This window comes from Melanerpes formicivorus, unplaced genomic scaffold (genome assembly GCF_026170545.1).
Source record: "Melanerpes formicivorus ecotype bairdi unplaced genomic scaffold, bMelFor1.0.p_v2 SCAF_23, whole genome shotgun sequence".
NCBI classification, from domain to species: Eukaryota; Metazoa; Chordata; class Aves; order Piciformes; family Picidae; genus Melanerpes; species Melanerpes formicivorus.
Window position 1 is genome coordinate 3,617,046 of NW_027142375.1, and position 18,873 is coordinate 3,635,918.

Below are 18,873 nucleotides of genomic sequence, written 5' to 3' on the forward strand. Positions count from 1 at the left end.
ACTCTCTGAGCCCCAGAACAAAAAAGCCCAGACAAGAGCATAATTTTACTCAGAACTAAACAGTGTAGCATCTCCTGAGACCATCAGATCAATTAGTCATACCAAAATCTTCCAAACCCATGGATATTAAAAGGTAATTCAATTCAGCTCATTCAGCTTCAAAAGTGCCTTGACCCTGCTGGGCTAAGGCTGCCCTAAATAGCATGATCTATTGCATAATCCATACTCAGGCTTATCACAGTATCACAATAGATTAGAGGTTGGAAAGAACCTCCTGAGATCATCGAGTCCAACATCCCTGCCAAAACAGGATCACCCAGGGTAGCCTGCACAGGAATGCATCCAGGGGGTTTTTGAAAGTCTCCAGAGAAGGAGATTCCACAACCTCTCTGGGCAGCCTGCTCCAGGGCTCTGAGAGCAGAGAGGCAGATAAAAGAATGGAAGAGAACCATACAAGATGATGCGAGCAGCAGGGTGATGAATATCAGACAGATTAAAATGTATTTGCATTTAAAAAGCCATTGTCCTGACTGAGTTATGTGAGTCATAGTTGTAGACACTTTGACTTTCTGACAGTCTTCCTGTTTCTGATACAAAATGTGATGCATGGCTACTCTGAGTGACCTGATGTCTATTCAAAAGATACTTTAAAAGGACCAAAATAAAACAACCACGATTAAAGGGCAAAGTCAGAGATGCTGCTGAAAATGAATGGAATCCTTCAAAGCTCAAAGCCATGTTCAGATCAGAAAATTATTTACAATACATCAGGTGAAAATGAGACAAATTGTGAAGGGGTTAAGAGCTCACTACACAACCTATTTCAAATATATATTACAATAATTACAATAATCTCTTGTGTGGTTTTATTATTTTAGGTTAGGGGTTTTTTTGGGGGGGGGATTGTATTTTGTTGTTGTTTTGTTTGTCTGGGTTTTTGGGTGGGCATTTTTTGCTACAGTTGAGTAAGTAAACTCCACTAATCAAGTTCAGGGAAATAAAAATGCAGCAGGTTCTTTGGAACATTGGGGTTTTTAAAAAGCTTGTACTTACCTGCTTTCTGACACTGTACTATCTTCTCATATAAGCTATCTGTATTTTCAACTAGAGTCCTGATGGTCTGAATCATCTGTAGAGAAATGATACAGAAATATCAGTAAAATCTGGTGGGGTTTTTTACTGCAAATGTTTAATCTGTGTAAGATGTCTGCATTTGAATCAAATCAATAATCTATTAGCTGTTCCTGACAAAATAAATACAGTCATTTTCCTGACCATGATCAGGCAGAGAAGAGCTCTTAACGTGGCAAAAAGGCATAAAAAATACAATGGTGGCTTGGGCAAGATAACCTGGATGCAGGTTTCCTCTTCCTCACTCACTTCAATGTGATGACCTCTCACCACCCACTGCTTCCCATTTCTTTTCCATATTATTTCCTCTACATTTTCCCCTTCAGTGGCTTGAGCTGTACATAAGTATGAGACAACACTCTGTGGAGGAAAACAAATCACTTCAGGATGGGACTGAAGGAAGAGGAAAAATAAACGATTCCTTTACCTGGTAATTCTAAACAAAAACCTTTTCATTGAAGCTCAGCTGAAAGCCCACCAATTAAGATGGAATGTGAAGGCACATACTGAGAAGTAATGACTTTGCTTCACATCTTACCCACTGACATCTCTGGTATCCTCTCAGCAGACAGACTCCTCATCACTAGAACAATGACTAAATTTTGACATGTTACTTATGTGGGTGTTCATGTAGAACTTTATGTTCCTTTGAATCATAGAATCATAGAATTGTCAGGGTTGGAAGGGACCTCAAGCATCATCTAGTTCTAATCCCCCTGCCATGGACAGGGACACCTCACACTACATCAGGTTGCTCAGAGACACATCCAGCCTGGCCTTAAAAACCTCCAGGGATGAGGCTTCCACCCCCTCCCTGGGCAACCTGTTCCACTGTCTCACCACCCTCATGGGGAAGAATTTCTTCCTAACATCTAGCCTGAATCTACCCACTTCTAGTTTTGCTCTATTCCCCCCAGTCCTATCAGTACCTGACACCCTAAAAAGTCCCTCACCAGCTTTCTTGTAGACCACCTTCAAATACTGGAAGGCCGTTATTAGGTCTCCTTGGAGCCTTCTCTTCTCCAGACTGAACAGCCCGAATTCTCTCAGGCTGTGTCCATAGCAGAGGAGCTCCAGCCCTCTGATCATCCTTGTGGCCCTTCTCTGGACACATTCCAGCACCTCCAGAGCCTTCTTGTAATAGGGGCTCCAGAACTGGATGCAGTAGTCCAGGTGGGGTCTCACCATAACTACTGTTATGAGCTGGAATGTTCTGTGTCACAGAAAAAAACAACCCAAACCTCTCTACAACTTTTCCTCAGAGAAGTAACACTTTAACGGGCATGACTACGCATATTAGAAGGACCCTTCCCCAGCTGAGCAACATTGAGGCTGTTTTCTCTGAAGCATCCATCAATTTGGGGAAGCATCCATCAATTTGGAGAAGCAGGCAAGTAAGCCTCAGATGTGCAAGTGAGGCAGAGGAACACCTGCAGAGACGTAAACTGCTCCACAGACTTCTATCACTTCCAGCTACAAAGGAATTTGCTTTGTGGAATTACAAAGCATTTGCAAATTAATTTTGCTTCTATAGCTGTAATTTAAAGGTACAGAATAAAGAAAACTATGCAAACCCTACAGTCCCATGCTGATGCCACACAGAAATTACATATGAACAAGCAACCTCAGAGTATGGGGAGGTCACACTGCATATTTTACAGTATCACAGTATCACTAAGGTTGGAAGAGACCTCAAAGATCATCGAGTCCAACCTCAAAAACACCCAACAAATATATTTTACATACAGACTATGTAACACTGCTGGAATTGCTTCAACTCTTCCCTTCAATTTCCACTGCCACATCCCACCCTAGGCTTACTATGAATGCAGAATGGTCTGCTTTATGAGCCCTGTGTATGTCTACACCTGTATGTAAGCACTCACAGACACAAACGTATGCATCTGTTTCACAGAATCACAGAATGCTCCAGGCTGGAAGGGACCTCCAAAGGTCATCCAGTCCAACCTCCCTGCAGTCAGCAGGGACATCCCCAAATAGATCAGGCTGTCCAGGCCCTTGTTGAGACTCACACTGAATATCTCCAAGGAAGGGGCCTCAACCACCTCCCTGGGCAACCTCTTCCAGTGTTTCACCATCCTCATAGTAAAGAACTTGTTCCTGATATCCAACCTAAATCTGCTCTTCTCTACTTTGAAGCCACTGCTCCTTGTCCTGCCCCTGCAGGCCTTTGTAAACAGTCCCTCTCCATCCTTCCTGTAGCCCCTTTCAAGTACTGGCAGGCTGCTATTAGGTCTCCCCAGAGCCTCCTCTTCTCCAGGCTGAACACCCCCAGATCCCTCAGCCCGTCCTCGTAGCAGAGCTGCTTCAACCCCCTGATCATTTTTGTGGCCCTCCTTTGGACCCTCTCCACCAGGTCCATGTCCTTCCTGTACACAGTGCTCCAGAGCACAATAAAGTGACAGGTTCAACTCCCTGGATCTGCTGGAAACACACCTTTTCATGCAGCCCAGGATGTGATTTGCCTTCTGGGCTGCAAGCTCACACTGCCTGCTCATGTCCAGCTTCTCATCCCTCAGCACCCCCAAATCCTATTTGAGAGCACTCATTCAGTTTCAGAGGAATTTGAACAAATAAAGATCTATTTCTACTAGGGTCATGAAAACAGGTCTTCCACAAGAAGACAGAACATCCCCAACTTAGGGAAAAGACATGGATTGAGCTAAATATTTTAATCAGATTTAATACAGAATACAAACCTTGAGAAAGAAGCATTTTTTTAAACCAGGATTAATTAGTATCTCAGCATGTGGAACCAGTTGGGAGCACACCGAGAGAGAAATCAACCACATTTTAAAATGGAAAACTTGATGAAACTCAGTGAGAGAAAACACCTTCACTGAGAGTTGCAGCACCAAGGATGAACTTAGTTTTTAGCAAGTGAAGTGTACTGCACACTCACATTTTGAAACCTAAGGATGTGTTGCCAGTACTGTTAGGCTGACATTCCAGCAATATTTACAGTAGGTATAAACCAAATCTTTATCTCTCTCCACAAAATGCTGCTCACATTCTCCTTTTATTTCAAATCTCAGCATATTAGAAACACCTCTGAAACCAAACTACACCATTTCTGAAAACAGCTCAGTATTAAGTGCCCAAACTCATGCTCTTCACAGTAGTAATAAAAATGTGATTTGCATTTTACAGACATTTTATTAAGTCCAGAAAAGTAGGGATAGAATTGATGGCAAACATTACTCTGCAAAAAAGGAAGCAAAACACAGGGCATCCCAAACTACCACCTATCTCCAACACACTATCTAGCCCAAACTACAGTGGTATCTAACACAAAGATGTGTGTGAGCCAGAGAGAGACAGAAGTTGCTACCATTGCCCCAAGCAGTAACAGTAAGGAAAGGAACTCTGGTAGGGAGAGCACACCAACACTTCTAGTCTAAAGAACCATTGTATGGACTGGGAACTCAAAGTATGTTCAGTTCTGATAAATATATGTAATGTTCTTTAGCAAACACATTGTCTAAAGCAGAAATTATTTCTCCAACTATGTAAAAGAAAGAGAGGGAAAGAGAGAAAGAAAGAGAGAGAGAAACAAAGAGAGAGAGAAAGAAAGAAAGTGAGAAAGAGAAAAAGAAAGAAAGCGAGAAAGAAAGAAAGAGAGAGAGAGAAAGAGAGAGAGAGAGAGAAAGAAAGAGAGAAAGAGAGAAAGAGAGAGAGAGAGAAAGAAAGAAAGAGAGAAAGAAAGAAAGAAAGAAAGAAAGAAAGAAAGAAAGAAAGAAAGAAAGAAAGAAAGAAAGAAAGAAAGAAAGAAAGAAAGAAAGAAAGAAAGAAAGAGAGAGTCATTCCCAGAGTGAAAAAAACAAGTGTTTCCTGAGGTTCAAAGCCTCCTGTGTTTCAGTTTGTGCCTACTGCCTCTAGTTTTCTCACTGAGCACTACTTGCTCCATTTCATACCATCCCTTCAGATATTTATACACATTGCTAAGATCCCCTCCGAGCCTTCTCTTTTCCAAGCTGAACAGTCCTAGTGCTTTCAGCCTTTCTTCATAGGACAGATGCTCCAGTTCCTTCATCATCTTCATGGCCCTTTGTTAGATTCTCTCCAGTATGTCTGTCCCTCTTGTAGTAGAACATCCAGCACTGGCCACTGTACTTCAGGTGTGGCTTCACCAGTGGTGAACTGAGGGAAAGGCTCACTTCCCTTGACCACAACATGTAGCATGTGTCATGATATCACTGAGTATTGTGTTTCTGGCATAATGCAGTGCAGGAGCATGAAAGATGAAATCCATTTACAAGGCATTATTCTGTTCTTAATTCTGCAGTATCCCCAAAGGAATCCCATTTCCCACAGTTCAAGAAAACGTACCAAACAGTCCACAAACTCTCCATTACAAAGGCTTATGCTCTTTCTAAATTCTTCATGAGTAAAGTATTTCCAAAAGACTAGGTGGAAGACTGAGTATATAAAATAGTGAGCAGCACTCTTACAAACTAAGCAAATAATGACATTCAACTCTTTCAAGTCCAACAGACACTTCTCCTTGCTCTCCTGACACTCTGGCTGCTGTTACAACAAAATGATTTTAGAATATACATAGAATAAACCAGGTTGGAAGAGACCTTCAAGATCATCGTGTCCAACCCATCAACCAATCCAACACCACCCAACCAACTAAACTATGCAACCAAGCACCCTGTCAAGTCTCTTCCTGAACACCTCCAGTGATGGTGACTCCACCACCTCCCCAGGCAGCCCATTCCAATGGGCAATCACTCTCTCTGTATAGAACTTCCTAACATCCAACCTAAACCTCCCCTGGCACAGCCTGAGACTGTGTCCTCTTGTTCTGGTACTGGTAGCCTGGGAGAAGAGACCAACCTCTGCCTGTCTACAACTTCCCTTCAGGTAGTTGTAGATGGCAATAAGGTCACCCCTGAGCCTCCTCTTCTCCAGGCTAAGCAACCCCAGCTCCCTCAGCCTCTCCTCACAGGGCTGTGTTCCAAGCCCCCCACCAACTTCATTGCCCTTCTCTGGACTCATTCCAGCAAGTCAACCTCCTTCCTAAACTGAGGGGCCCAGAATTGGACACAGGACTCGAGGTGCAGCCTAACCAGTGCAGTGTACAGGGGCAGAATGACCTCCCTGCTCCTGCTGGCCACACTGGTCCTGATGCAGGCCAGGATGCCATTGGCCCTCTTGGCTGCCTGGGCACACTGCAGGCTCATGTTCAGCCTACCATCAACCAGCACCCCCAGGTCCCTCTCTACCTTTCACCATTTTAAAACTAAAGCTGATAGAATGACAACACTCTGTAACAAGTGGACAACAAGGATGCACAGACATATGAAAGGGAAATACCCTATATCTGTAAAGAGAAGCAGTAGTTCATCATTCCTGTGAGAAGATTAAGAGGTAGTGTTATTTCTTTCAACTAATCATGTCAGTAGCAGTTCCAGTAACACTGTTTTTTTCACATAGAAAGAGTCAAAGAGACAAACAGAAGATTAAGAATTTATGGAGAAAGAAAAAGACTACTAATGGCAATGCAGAGGAGCTGCTATGCATCTCATTCTTATGCTCCTCCATAAACATTCTGTTGGGTTACATTAGGAACAGGACTGTAGGCTAGATGAACTCCTCTTCTTAAGCAGTCATATTAATTCATACTCTTATGAAGACCATGAGTTGGCCATTAGCCATAACTGAGAGGTTACAAAAAGCTCTTAACAAAAAAAAAAATGAAGACATTTTGACTTCCCAGAAGCCTGAAGTTGTCACTATTTGTGCTTTTCAATCAATGCAGAACAGTTCATCCTTTACAACACTTGGCACCAGACTCAAAAATATCCAAAATTAGATGTTTCTGCCCTTGTGGACTGAAAAGCTCCACACAAACTGAGGTTATCATCTGCAGCTTTGTTTTTGGAAGCATAATTGCAACCCTCAGTTTAGAATGACTGGCCTGTTAGAAAACAGGGGAAAAAAGCTGATAATAAGCAACATAACTCTTTGGGAAGAAACTCTAGGAGCTACTCACTGTATTTTCCATCACTGCTTTCATTTTCAGTCAGTTTTTGTGACAGACTCACAACTATTCAATCAGTAAATAATCACAAAACCCAGGATCTAAAATTGTTATAATGTATTACACCTGGCAAAACCCATTACCTGGGCTATCTGCAGTATTAAATAGCAATGCAGTAGGTATGTTTTCCCTTAGATTTTTTCATGACTGACCTGTCTCCATTTATCACCTAAATTAAAGACAGTATTAACTCTGCAGAGACTTAATAATGAAAGTCAGAGGCAATAATGGAAACAGTGAGACGCTATTGTCATGGGACAGCAATGTGCCCTTGTGGCCAAGAGGGCCAATGGGATCCTAGCAGCCCTGTGGAGAGGGACCTGGGAGTCCTGGTGGACAACAAGTTATCCATGGGATAGCAATGTGCCCTTGTGGCCAAGAGGGCCAATGGGATCCTGGCAGCCCTGTGGAGAGGGACCTGGGAGTCCTGGTGGACAACAAGTTATCCATGGGATAGCAATGTGCCCTTGTGGCCAAGAGGGCCAATGGGATCCTGGGGTGTATTAAGAGTGTGTCCAGCACATCCAGGGAGGTTCTTCTCCCCCTCTACTCTGCCCTGGTGAGACCTCAGCTTGAGTACTGTGTTCAGTTTTGGGCTCCCCAGTTCAAGAGGGACAGGGATCTGCTGGAGAGAGTCCAAGGGAGGGCTACCAGGATGATCAGGGGACAGGAGCACTGCCCTATGAGGAGAGGCTGAGAGCCCTGGGGCTGTTTAGTCTGGAGAAGAGAAGACTGAGAGGGGATTTAATCAATGTTTATAAATATCTGAGGGCTGGGTGGCAGGAAGGAGGGGAGAGGCTCTTCTCACTTGCTCCCTGTGATAGGACAGGTGTAAGCTGCAGCACAGGAGATTCCACCTCAACACAAAGGGGAACTTCTTCACTTAAGGGTCACAGAGCACTGGAACAGGCTGCCCAGAGAGGTTATGTAGTCTCCTTCTCTGGAGACTTTCAGGGGCTATCCGGATGCGTTCCTCTGTAACCTGTGCTAGATTGTATGGTCCTGCTCTGGCAGATGGGTTGGACTTGATGATATCTTTGGGTCCCTTCCAACCCCTAACATTCTGTGATCCTGGTGTGATATCAGCATTTAAACACTGCATTTATATTGCCAACTCTGGAACTTGCTCTTTTAACACACAATGCAACAAACCACCACTAAGAAAGCTGCTTGCACTCTAAACACCCACATGCCTCACACCCTGATGATCTTTGCAAATCTGGGGGCATCATTAAGCCATTCATCCTCAAGAGTACTTAGCTATTTTAGCTAGATCAAAGTTATTTGAGCTATACCTACTATTTCTAATCCACTTACTGGAAAAACATATCCTAATGCAACAAATCAACATAAGCAGCTGCCTTTAAACAGTTCTATCCCTGTTGGCATATCAGGTTAAGTTCAACATTTACTCCAGCTATCAGAGAAGAGCTAAGAACTTTAAAATACTAAAAATCTAATAGTAGCTTCCAGCACCAGAACAAGAGGACACAGTCTCAAGCTGTGCCAGTTTAGGCTTGAGGTGAGGGGAAAGTTCTTCACGGAGAGAGTTGTTAGCCATTGGAATGGGCTGCTCAGGGAGGTGGTGGAGTCACCGTCCCTGGAGGTGTTCAAGAGGGGACTGGATGTGGCACTTGGTGCCATGGTTTAGCCATGAGGTCTGTGGTGACAGGTTGGACTTGATGATCTTTGAGGTCTCTTCCAACCTTGGAGATTCTGTGTGATTTGAAAAGAGACTTTGTCAAATGCTTTTCACAGTACAAGCCACCTTCCATTCATACAGGCTTCCTGACCTCCAAGGATTCCAAGAGATTAATGAGCTCTCCACTTTATAAAAGTTGTACTGACTCCTCCCTAGAACAACACGTTTCTCCACGTTGCCTCTAATTTTCATTCTCAAAACAGTTTCTATCCATTTTCACAGTACAGATGTCTGCCTGTCTGATCTGTAATTTCATGATCTTCCCTGGAAACTGCTTAAAACACTGGCACCACACTAACAACTTCAATAGTCAGTTTTAAGTGAGAGGATACACACAACAATTAGCACTTCAGACATATCAGCTCTTGAGAAACTCTGAATGAATATTGCTTCTTTCTCAATTATTTGCTTCATTCATTTCACCTTTCCCACACAGTGTCTTCTCTTGGCATTTCAGTTAGAGAGGAATTCTCCAATGAGTCCTTCATAAAGTGTTTTATGTGAAACTGCAATCTCCGCTGGTAAATGGATGCAAAAACTAATTCAGTGTTGTGACTTTAATTGGTTTCCTGGGTCTTTGATATTTTGATCAGTGAGTCGTGCACACTCTTCATCAGGCTTCCTGGTTTCTGACAATTTGAGTAAAGAAATCACTATTCTTTTTCAATCTGTGCAGGTCATTCTTGAAATTCTTCACCTTTGGCTTTCTTGTGTTTTTAATTTAACCATGTGTGACCGTTTGAGGCTGTGCCTTTAAGAAAGGGACACCATGGCTGAATGTTTTGTAAACAAAGGACAGGTCTAAACGGATTTCATTGGTGGATTGGTAGAGTGCAACTTTAAGTTTTGAGTCCAGCTGAGACTTTCCTCAGTTTCGATTCTGCCCTCCTCCCTTCCAGCTTCTAGGCTCTCTGCCAGACTGACCTTGGACAGATAAGGCCTCTACTAACATACTCTGCTTTAATTAACAATTCCTCTTTCTCTCTCTTTCTAACCCTCTTTGGGGAAAAAGGGGAGAGAAGGGGGGTGCAGGGGGGGAACCCTCCTCAGCAGAGGAGGGGAATTTCGTTCCTGTATTACTTTGTTGTATATTTCTGTGTATATATTGTAAATTGTGTCTATATACCCTGCATCCCCTAAAACTGCTTGTAAATACAGCATTTGCCCTTTTTGCTCCTCCGGCTGTGGCTAGCTGTGGTTTCATTTATTTCTCTTTCTCTTTGTGGGGGGAAGAAGGCTGAGCCTTCCTCCCAAACCCGCGACACCATGGCAGGGTTAAACATCTATCTTACCTTCCTCATTTACATGTAACTTCAGCTTTTTTGGAAGAAGATGTCTTCTTTTGAACAGCATCTCCTCCTTTCTGCATTTTTGGTTAAGTGGTATATATTTACTCCAAGCCTGCTGTGTGGCATCTTTAGAGTGTCTATGATGTCCATTCCTTTGATTACTTTTGCTTTAACAAGGTTCCTTATTTTTATGTAGCTCTGCTCGTAAGTATAAAAGCAAGGAACAATAACATTTCAGCCTTCTGTGTAAAGCCCAAGTTCTTTGCTTTATAAGCCAATGTGGTATTGTAAGGCTATGCCTTTAAAATTTTTCATAGATCTTGAGCAGATAAGTAGTAAAATGTAAATAAATCACTATTGGGTGTCAAAAGGATAACGAAGCTCATTCTAAACAATTCCATTGGAGAGATATCTACCATAAGATTGGTTGTACCAAACCAATGCTTTCTTCTCTTCTCACTTCTTCGCTCTGGAGAGATACCAACTTGCTTCTGCTTGACCCTGGCTGCCTTGTTTTGGTATTAACAGCCTTCTGCTCCTTTCTCCTTTCTTTTGTACAAGGAAGTAGGGGGGCCAGAAAAGGAAAAGCTAGTAGCTTCCCCTGGTCTTTGAGCAGGGGGCTCCTTGTGCTGTCTGTTAAATGTAAATACCTGTAAATATTGTAAATCCTGTATATTTTGTATGTATTCATTGCATTTCATTGTGGATTGTAGTTTTGCTTGTAAATACAGATTTCATTTGCTTCCAGCTGGGCTGGGCTGGCAAAGCTAATGTTGGGGGAGAAATTTCAACCCACCACAGTAAAATGATGCTAAAAGTCAAATTGTGATATGGAACATCCACAAAGCTGGACTCCAGAAGGCATGGGCTCAAGCACAACATACTGAAACAACCAGGAAACAGAACACAGCTATCACAGTTTATGTCAGCCACACATTGCTCAGGAAAGGCATGAGATGAAAAAACAAACAAACAAAAATCTGGATTTTCTTCAGGTGTACAAAGCAGAAGAATCCAAAGCCTGAATTTGAATACAGGAGACTGGCAATCATTACGAACTAAAGTCTTCTCTGCCACAATCAGAAACAGTATTTAGATCTTCTGGTATGTTCATCATCTATGCTGATATCAAGGTAAGTTTTAAAGGTAAAGAATATTTAGGTTTTCAAGCAGTAACTGAAGCTGAGAGAACTATTAATATTTGACCAAAAGTGTAATGGTCCTTTTTAGACAGTCTCTAAAACTCTTCAAGGTAGAGTGTCAAACTATCTACTTTCCAAGGGGATAGACATATTCAAGTCCAAAATAGAGACTATCATATTCAGGTTATGTCATTGGCCAAATGTGGAACCCCATAATGTGAAGTTAACTTCCATGTGATTGCATATCCAACCTGCTGTATTGAGTCAGTAGTTTAAATGAGCTAACAACAAGGTAAACCTGACTTGAACTTACTGTACAGCTACTAATTACCAATCATGTGGTGTTTTCCAGTTTACCAGCTTTGCTGTACTTTGTTACCTCTCATTTTCATCATCTCACAACCCACACCACCAATAAACACAGCATGGTTCTCAAGCCTAGAATGTGTATACAGAATGTCATTTGATTTGGCTCAAATACAGTCTCCTCCTATACTGTAGTCTGCAGACATTTTAAATTACAATACAACCTCAACATGAAAAAAAACCAAACCCATACCCTCAGAAAGTGGGAAAAAAAACGCACAAAAATTAATCTAATTAGGGTTTAGTAACATTTAGTCCTAATTTTTGTAGCAGCATTACTTAATCTTCTGTCACACAGGTACAGCTCTCTGCCATTTCTGTCTTAGTTTTCCTCTTGGAAGTAAAACCCTGCTTGCAAAGTTCAGAAAGATCTTACCCTCACCAGATGGGACACTTCATCCTCCACTAAGGGTAGACAGAGACAGTCAAGTTCTCAACAATATCTGACTTCATTTGCACAATCCTCTTTGTACAATATCTTTGCCTTGCTTTTATACTCATCACTGAATAATGCTGCAGACTTAAGATTTTGTTGTTGTTGTTGTTGCCATAGCATAACTTTTGAAAGTTTATTTACTGCTTAGCTTAAAGGTTATAAGACATTAAAAAAGAGAAAACAAACATGCAATGGTGTGGAAGAGGCACTTGCCTTAACTCCAAGCTTCAGTCTGCAGCACTGATCAGTGATGGGTGTGATGACACCAACAGAGTGCATGCTGAAGTATCACATTAAGGAAGCTGAAGTTCATGAACAAGAGGGAAAAATAAAACATTGTTAAACAGTGAAAAGATGGTAGGGTGAAAAAATACTCAGGGGCATGGAGAAGCTAGAGAAAAAAATACACAACTTAAATGTCTCTCTCTCAAAAATGTCTAGTTATATTTATTTCCATTATTCTGAAAAGACACCTCAGCTCCTGCAACATGAATAAAAGATCCTTTTATTTCCTAGGTAAACTTCTGGTTCCAATAATGCTGGTGACAAATTATCCATTAAAGTTAAAAATAGAGTGTATTATCCCATTATCCATTAGAGGAAAAAAATAGAGTGTAATATCCTAGTTCTGGGCCCCTCAGTTTAAGAAGGACATTGAGACACTTGAATGTGTCCAGAGAAGGGCAACAAGGCTGGGGAGAGGCCTTGAGCACAGCCCTGTGAGGAGAGGCTGAGGGAGCTGGGATTGTTTAGCCTGGAGAAGAGGAGGCTCAAGGGAGACCTTATTGCCCTCTACAACTACCTGAAAGGTGGTTGTAGCCAGGAAGGGGTTGGTCTCTTCTCCCAGGCAACCATCACCAGAACAAGGGGACAGTCTCAAGCTGCATCAGGGGAGGTTTAGACTCGAGGTGAGGAGGAAGTTCTTCACCGAGCGAGTCATTCGTCATTGGAATGTGCTGCCCAGGGAGGTGGTGGAGTCACCGTCCCTGGAGGCGTTCAAGAGAGGATTGGATGTGGCAGTTGGTGCCATGGTCTAGTCATGAAATCTGTGGTGATAGGTTGGACTCAATGATCCTCAGGGTCTCTTCCAACCTTAGCTATACTGTGATACTGTGATACTGTGAATAGCACTAGCCTTTATCACTTGCAGCTTCTCTGTTAAGGTAGTAGCAAACACTAACAATTATAAACAGCATCTGCTGTTTGGTTACGTGTAAAAGACCCCAAGTACTAGTGAGACACTAATGAACTTATTTACTGTTTCTCTAAAGAATAAATGCATCCCTGCTATGCTGAAGACACCTTTCCATGTCTTCTACTGCCCTCTTTTGTAATGACTTCAATGTGGATTGACTGTCCCACTGTAACGATCTTAGCAACAACGAGTCCTTGAAGCATTCACGATGTAAACAAATTCTGCCTAATTAAAAATCTTGGCTGAATATTGCCTTTTTTTTTTCCTGTTCATAATAATGTTATAAAAAGCAGAGCATTTCTGACTAGTAAGAACCCCTACAACAGCCAGAAAAATATCACAACCCTGAAACAGTAGTACTTTGAGAATACTGCTCTGTGTGCCACATTGAGAATGCACACAAGGTAATGACAGCCTGTGTGTTCATGGTACTACCCAAGGTTTGTTTAATGAACATTTAACACAATCTCTGTTATCAACCTGATTTCGTACTTCCAGCACTTGGCACGATGGAAGGACATAGTTACAACATTTTTACCTCTATACAGGCCTAAAGTAGCAGAAAAGTAGATAACCATTACTTCTACATCTCTTTCTTCGTTGTAGATGTGGCACAATTTTACACCCACTTGTTAATTAATCATGTCACAAAAACCCATAAGACAAAGCCGATCCCTGAGATAAAAATGTGACATTTTGAGGGCTGACTATAGTAATTTACACGACAGCTACACAAAAAGAACACTACTGATGATGGCATCCGCTTCTAAATGCCTGCTACCACAGCAAATATGAGCTAAATAGCTTCATATCCCTTCTCCTTTGATATGATACAGATGCCTCCTACTGTCTCACAATGCCCTGTCAGAAACATAAGCTACCAAGTGTGGCACCCATGGTCCACTTCTTTTTCCAGCATACCCTACAGATTTTGATTGTTCAAAACCTTTTGTCAAACTGAACAGAGTATGGGCAAGATCAAGTTTCACACATGGAAACACATCTCATTATTTCCATGCTCTATTTGATTAAAAGAATCCTAATTTTCACTTGTCTTCAACATCATCTAGAGCTAGAAGCACTATCACAATCATAGAATCATAGAATTGTCAGAGTTGGAAGGGATCACAAGGATCACCTAGTTCCAAGCCCCTGCCATGGGCAGGGACACCTCACACTACATCAGGTTGCTCAGAGCCACATCCAGCCTGGCCTTAAAAACCTCCAGGGACGAGGTTTCTACCACCTCCCTGGGCAACCTGTTCCTGTCTCTCACTCCCCTCATGGGGAAGAACTTCCTAACATCCAATCTTGCTAACATCCAATCTGAATCTATTCATTTCTAGTTTTGTTCCATTCCCCCACAATTAGGTCTCCTCGGAGCCTTCTCTTCTCCAGACTGAATAGCCCCAACTCTCTCAGTCTGTCTCCATAGGAGAGGTGTTCCAGGCCTCAAATTGTTCTCATAGAACGGTTTGGGTTGGAAGGGACCTCCAAAATCATCTCATCCAATTACCCTGCAGTGAGCAGGGCCATCCTCCATTAGATCAGGCTACCCTCAGCCCCATTGAGCCTGACCTTGAATCTTTGCCTTTCATTGAAATTGAGCATTTATCCTTTAGGGGAGAGTACAGATCTCTAAAGTACACAATTGTTCAAATCATGTGTAGACTATAGGATGTGAGGGGAAAAATCATATGTGAGAGACTCAGCAAACCCAACTTGGATTGCAAAGCTGTCTGGAGCTACGAGTTACCTCCAACCGACAGTCAAACACAAACATTAAACCAGACCTACAAACGGAGTTTTAACTCCAATAGCTTCAAAGGGTAAGAACAAAGTAGCACCACATCAGAACTGTCAGAGACAGCTCCATCAACAAGACAACTTCACCACATAGGTGTTACAGGTGTAAGCACAACAAGCTACCATTCCAATCAAATTCTCTTCTGTTTACATCATCACTGATGTACACAAGCTCTACCTAAATTGCTAATTACCATGTGGAACTGGGTTACTTGCTGCTTTTCCTTCATTTTCTTCCATCAAGTTGCAAGGACTGTTTCTGAAACAGTGACTTGATCCTACCAGGTGAGGCCTCTCATTGCAGTGCACACCATCAATGTAAATTTCTACTAGGGATGTTTACTTGTTGCCATGTGATATGTCACATTAAAGCAATCATTACATAAATAAACAAACAACTGCTCAATTACTCTGTGCCAGAGTACTTCAGTGGAAGGAGGACATCACAAAGCACACTCAAAATATTTGGCTTTTTTGCATACTTTAAATTAATGCCAGGCATATGTAAATCAGTATTTCCCGGTGTATTAGTTCTTCCTTCCTTCCTGTTTAATTTCCAGTCTCTAAAGATACAATTTACATATTTACTGAAGGATAAGGGGCTGAAGGTAACATTACAGCTGCTTAGAGAGGTAAAAATACCTAATCCAATGAGATTTATAAGAAAGACAGAGCAAAGGAAAATGAAAAAGCACCTGTAGAATTCAAGACTTCAAGGTGCTTCATAAGCACTACAATTCCTAAAAGCAGTTTCCAACCTTTTTTTTTTCTTCATTCTACATTGAGTCAAATCCAAAAGAAATCAAAGTCCATAAACTGGAAAATGTAAGCAACAAATTAATGGAAGAGGTTTATAAATACAGGTAAATTAATACATCCTCTTCATGTTAAATCCTCTTGATTATAACCACTTTGCCTTCTGAAGTGTACACTTTGGTTTTGCATGCAGTCTATTAACCTCTCTGTTTCACTTGATATGAAAACGCTATCAAGTTGCTGTGCATTCATGGGAATGACTTTCAAGCACATGCAATGAAGCATGAAATAGGAAGCCACAGATTAAAACAGCCTTTCAAAAGAGACATGGTATCTTATTTAAGAAAAAAAGGTATTCTAAAAAGGCAGTGTTTCAGCTAGCACATAAAATAACCACAAAGGACTACTCACCATGTCATACGCCGTTACGATCTTTTTCAAGACCTCTGGAACAATGCCTTGGAGCTCCATAGTCGGATACTGATCGTTGAGATTCAGTACTACCAAGGGTGTATTATCGGGCCCAACCAAGCGCATAGACACTGCCAAGATGCACTGCATAAGGTTTGCTACAGGAGAGAGGCCACATAATTCTTTGAATGAAACTACTGCGTTCTGTAAAAAGGAAAGAAAGAGTTTCCTTTACAGTTAAACATGAATTTTAATGGCTCACTCTTTCAGGAAAACAAAAACACAGCACTTCACTGTTACAGCTGAGCTACAAGGTGAGGTTTCCACAGCTTTTTCCTGAAGAACTCCCAGTTTTCCAAAACAACCAATATTAGACACCTATTTTAACCAAAACATGGTAAAAAGTGTGAGCAATCTGATACCTGCCACAGGAAATCAATTTAGGACGAGGATGTCTGCTCTCTATCACTTCCAAATTTAACCACACACATATCAATGAATCCTGACCCATATTGGTTATACATTTTTTAAAAGTCTAAGCCATTTCAAACTGATTTTTGAAATGTCAGTAAGAGAAACAAAGTATTAGGTGCTGAATGTCCCAAACAGGCAAAGTGAAGTGAAGGGAAAGGAGGAATTCAGCCCATTTGTAACTGTAAACATACCTGAACTACAGTCCAGACGTGCTGTGGATCTGCTGGCTCCCATTTGGTGTGATTCACAAACCCAGCACTCCACTACTGATGTCATTCCTATCACAGAATCACTCTGAGGTGATTTCAATGTGAATAACAATTTTGTACCTTGCCCTAAAATTTGCTGTAGTTGTATTTTATGTTCAATATGGTAGAATATAAAACCATACATTGAAATTTGAAGACAATTTCCAGCATTAGACATGCAATGTGACTCCAAGCAGCCACTGAAATTCCATGATGGGAATATTCTCAGCCCTGTAAAGAATTTAGGAACTTTGTACCAAGTGGGAGCTGGTGATCAGTGAGCAGGTCTGGAGTTTGTGTTCCTGTAGGAAACAAAAACGAAAACAAATGTGTTTAAGTTACAAATGTGCTCAGTGCTCCTTTCTCTCACTTCTTACCCAAGCAGGGTATTTGACACAGATTTTCATTTTTACTCAAAAACACTTTCCATCTTTGCTGGCATGGTAAGCCTCATTCATGGGCAAATTCCTTAGAATGGCATAATGCCAACCTAAATGCAAATAGGGATCTTATATGAACTATTTTGCTGTCCCTTTATGAGACAAAATAGCCCAAGTAGACTTCAAATCATGTACATCTGGCACATTCATGCAAAATGATGTGAACACTAAATCACACCTACAACAGTCACAGCATACTTGAAGCAAATGTTTAGCAGCATCTAGAAAACGTTCAGGAAACACAAACTACTGTAATTAACTGGACTACACCTTAATGACACAATGAAAGGCACTGAGAGGTCCATTCAAACAGATTCTGTTTGAGACAAACACAGTAGGTAAGCTAGTATGAACAATCGTTTTACAAAGAGGTTAACAAGGAGCCAGGGAGTGTATACATCAACTAATGGCAGGCAGGACAGAACTATGGCTTTAGCTCTCCTCTCTGGAGTTCCAACCCTAAATCCAGAGATTATTCCCCACACTGTCAGTCAATTTAAACATGCAACATCACTCCTGTTACACTTTTGCCAGTGATCAGTATTTAGCAAGTTATGACATCAGCTTTTATCATGGTAATGCAGTACCTAACAAGGAAGAAAAAAGGCTAGCTGTTCGTACATGGATTTAGAGAAACCATTAAACTCACTTCCATCTTTTTTTGTTGGTTGGTTTGTTTCTTTTTAAACCACTCTCTATAATCTGGTTTGCTCTCTATAATCTGGTTTGTAGGGGCATTATTTCTGTATAATACAACACATCACAACTTTTGTAACATGAAATTTCAGCAATACAGAAATCAAACAAATCTCCCATTCTCCAACATAAATCTAGTATTTGAGTGGTTTGTTTACTTTTATTAGCTATAAAGCCTTAGTCAAGCAGAGTTTAAATAGCACACACCATATAATGTCAGCAAAGCTATGCAAAACTAGTATTTCCTCATGCGCCAAAAATATCTTCTTGATAGGGTTTTGAGAGATAATGATTAATTTAGTTGATGGCACGACTTTCAAACTGATAGAATCAAGGACATTAAAATACCTTTTGATATCTCACGTTCAAAGAAACCATGCTGCAGAGCCTGTTTTCAATTGTACCAGCTCTGGAAAACATTGCAGCTTGTAAAGCATGCAAAGTAGCTACAAAACGTGTGTGTTTTCACTCTTTCCTCAAACCACAGGTCCACCTCTGCCTGGAAAGGTGTCTTAAAGTACAGTATCCTTTACATGACAGAATTCTAGTCTTCAACAGGTTAACTACAGGCTAAGTTAAGCAGTTTAATCATTCATGTGATGTTAACAGGAAAAAGTAAGAGGCTTTAACAGAATAAAAAAATTAACCAGGTTGGAAAAGACCTTCGAGATCCACAAGTCCTCACCCAACACCACCTAATCAACTAAACCA

General features: G+C 41.4%; 1 protein-coding gene across 4 annotated transcripts in view; it reads right to left on the minus strand.

Annotated features, from left to right (window-relative positions):
* The window catches only part of PLCL2 (phospholipase C like 2), a 108,953-nt gene that overhangs the window by 21,302 nt on the left and 68,778 nt on the right, over positions 1 to 18,873 (minus strand). The window contains exons 4-5 of one of the 4 annotated variants that reach the window (XM_068152340.1): positions 16,305 to 16,508; positions 1,054 to 1,129 (exon numbers count right to left, since the gene is read on the minus strand). In XM_068152340.1, the coding sequence (XP_068008441.1) occupies positions 1,054 to 1,129; positions 16,305 to 16,508 (280 nt within the window). Of the gene's footprint in view, positions 1 to 1,053; positions 1,130 to 16,304; positions 16,509 to 16,674; positions 17,329 to 18,873 lie in introns of those variants that run through there. The other 3 variants (XR_010988988.1, XM_068152341.1, XM_068152342.1) reach the window with 3 other exon arrangements.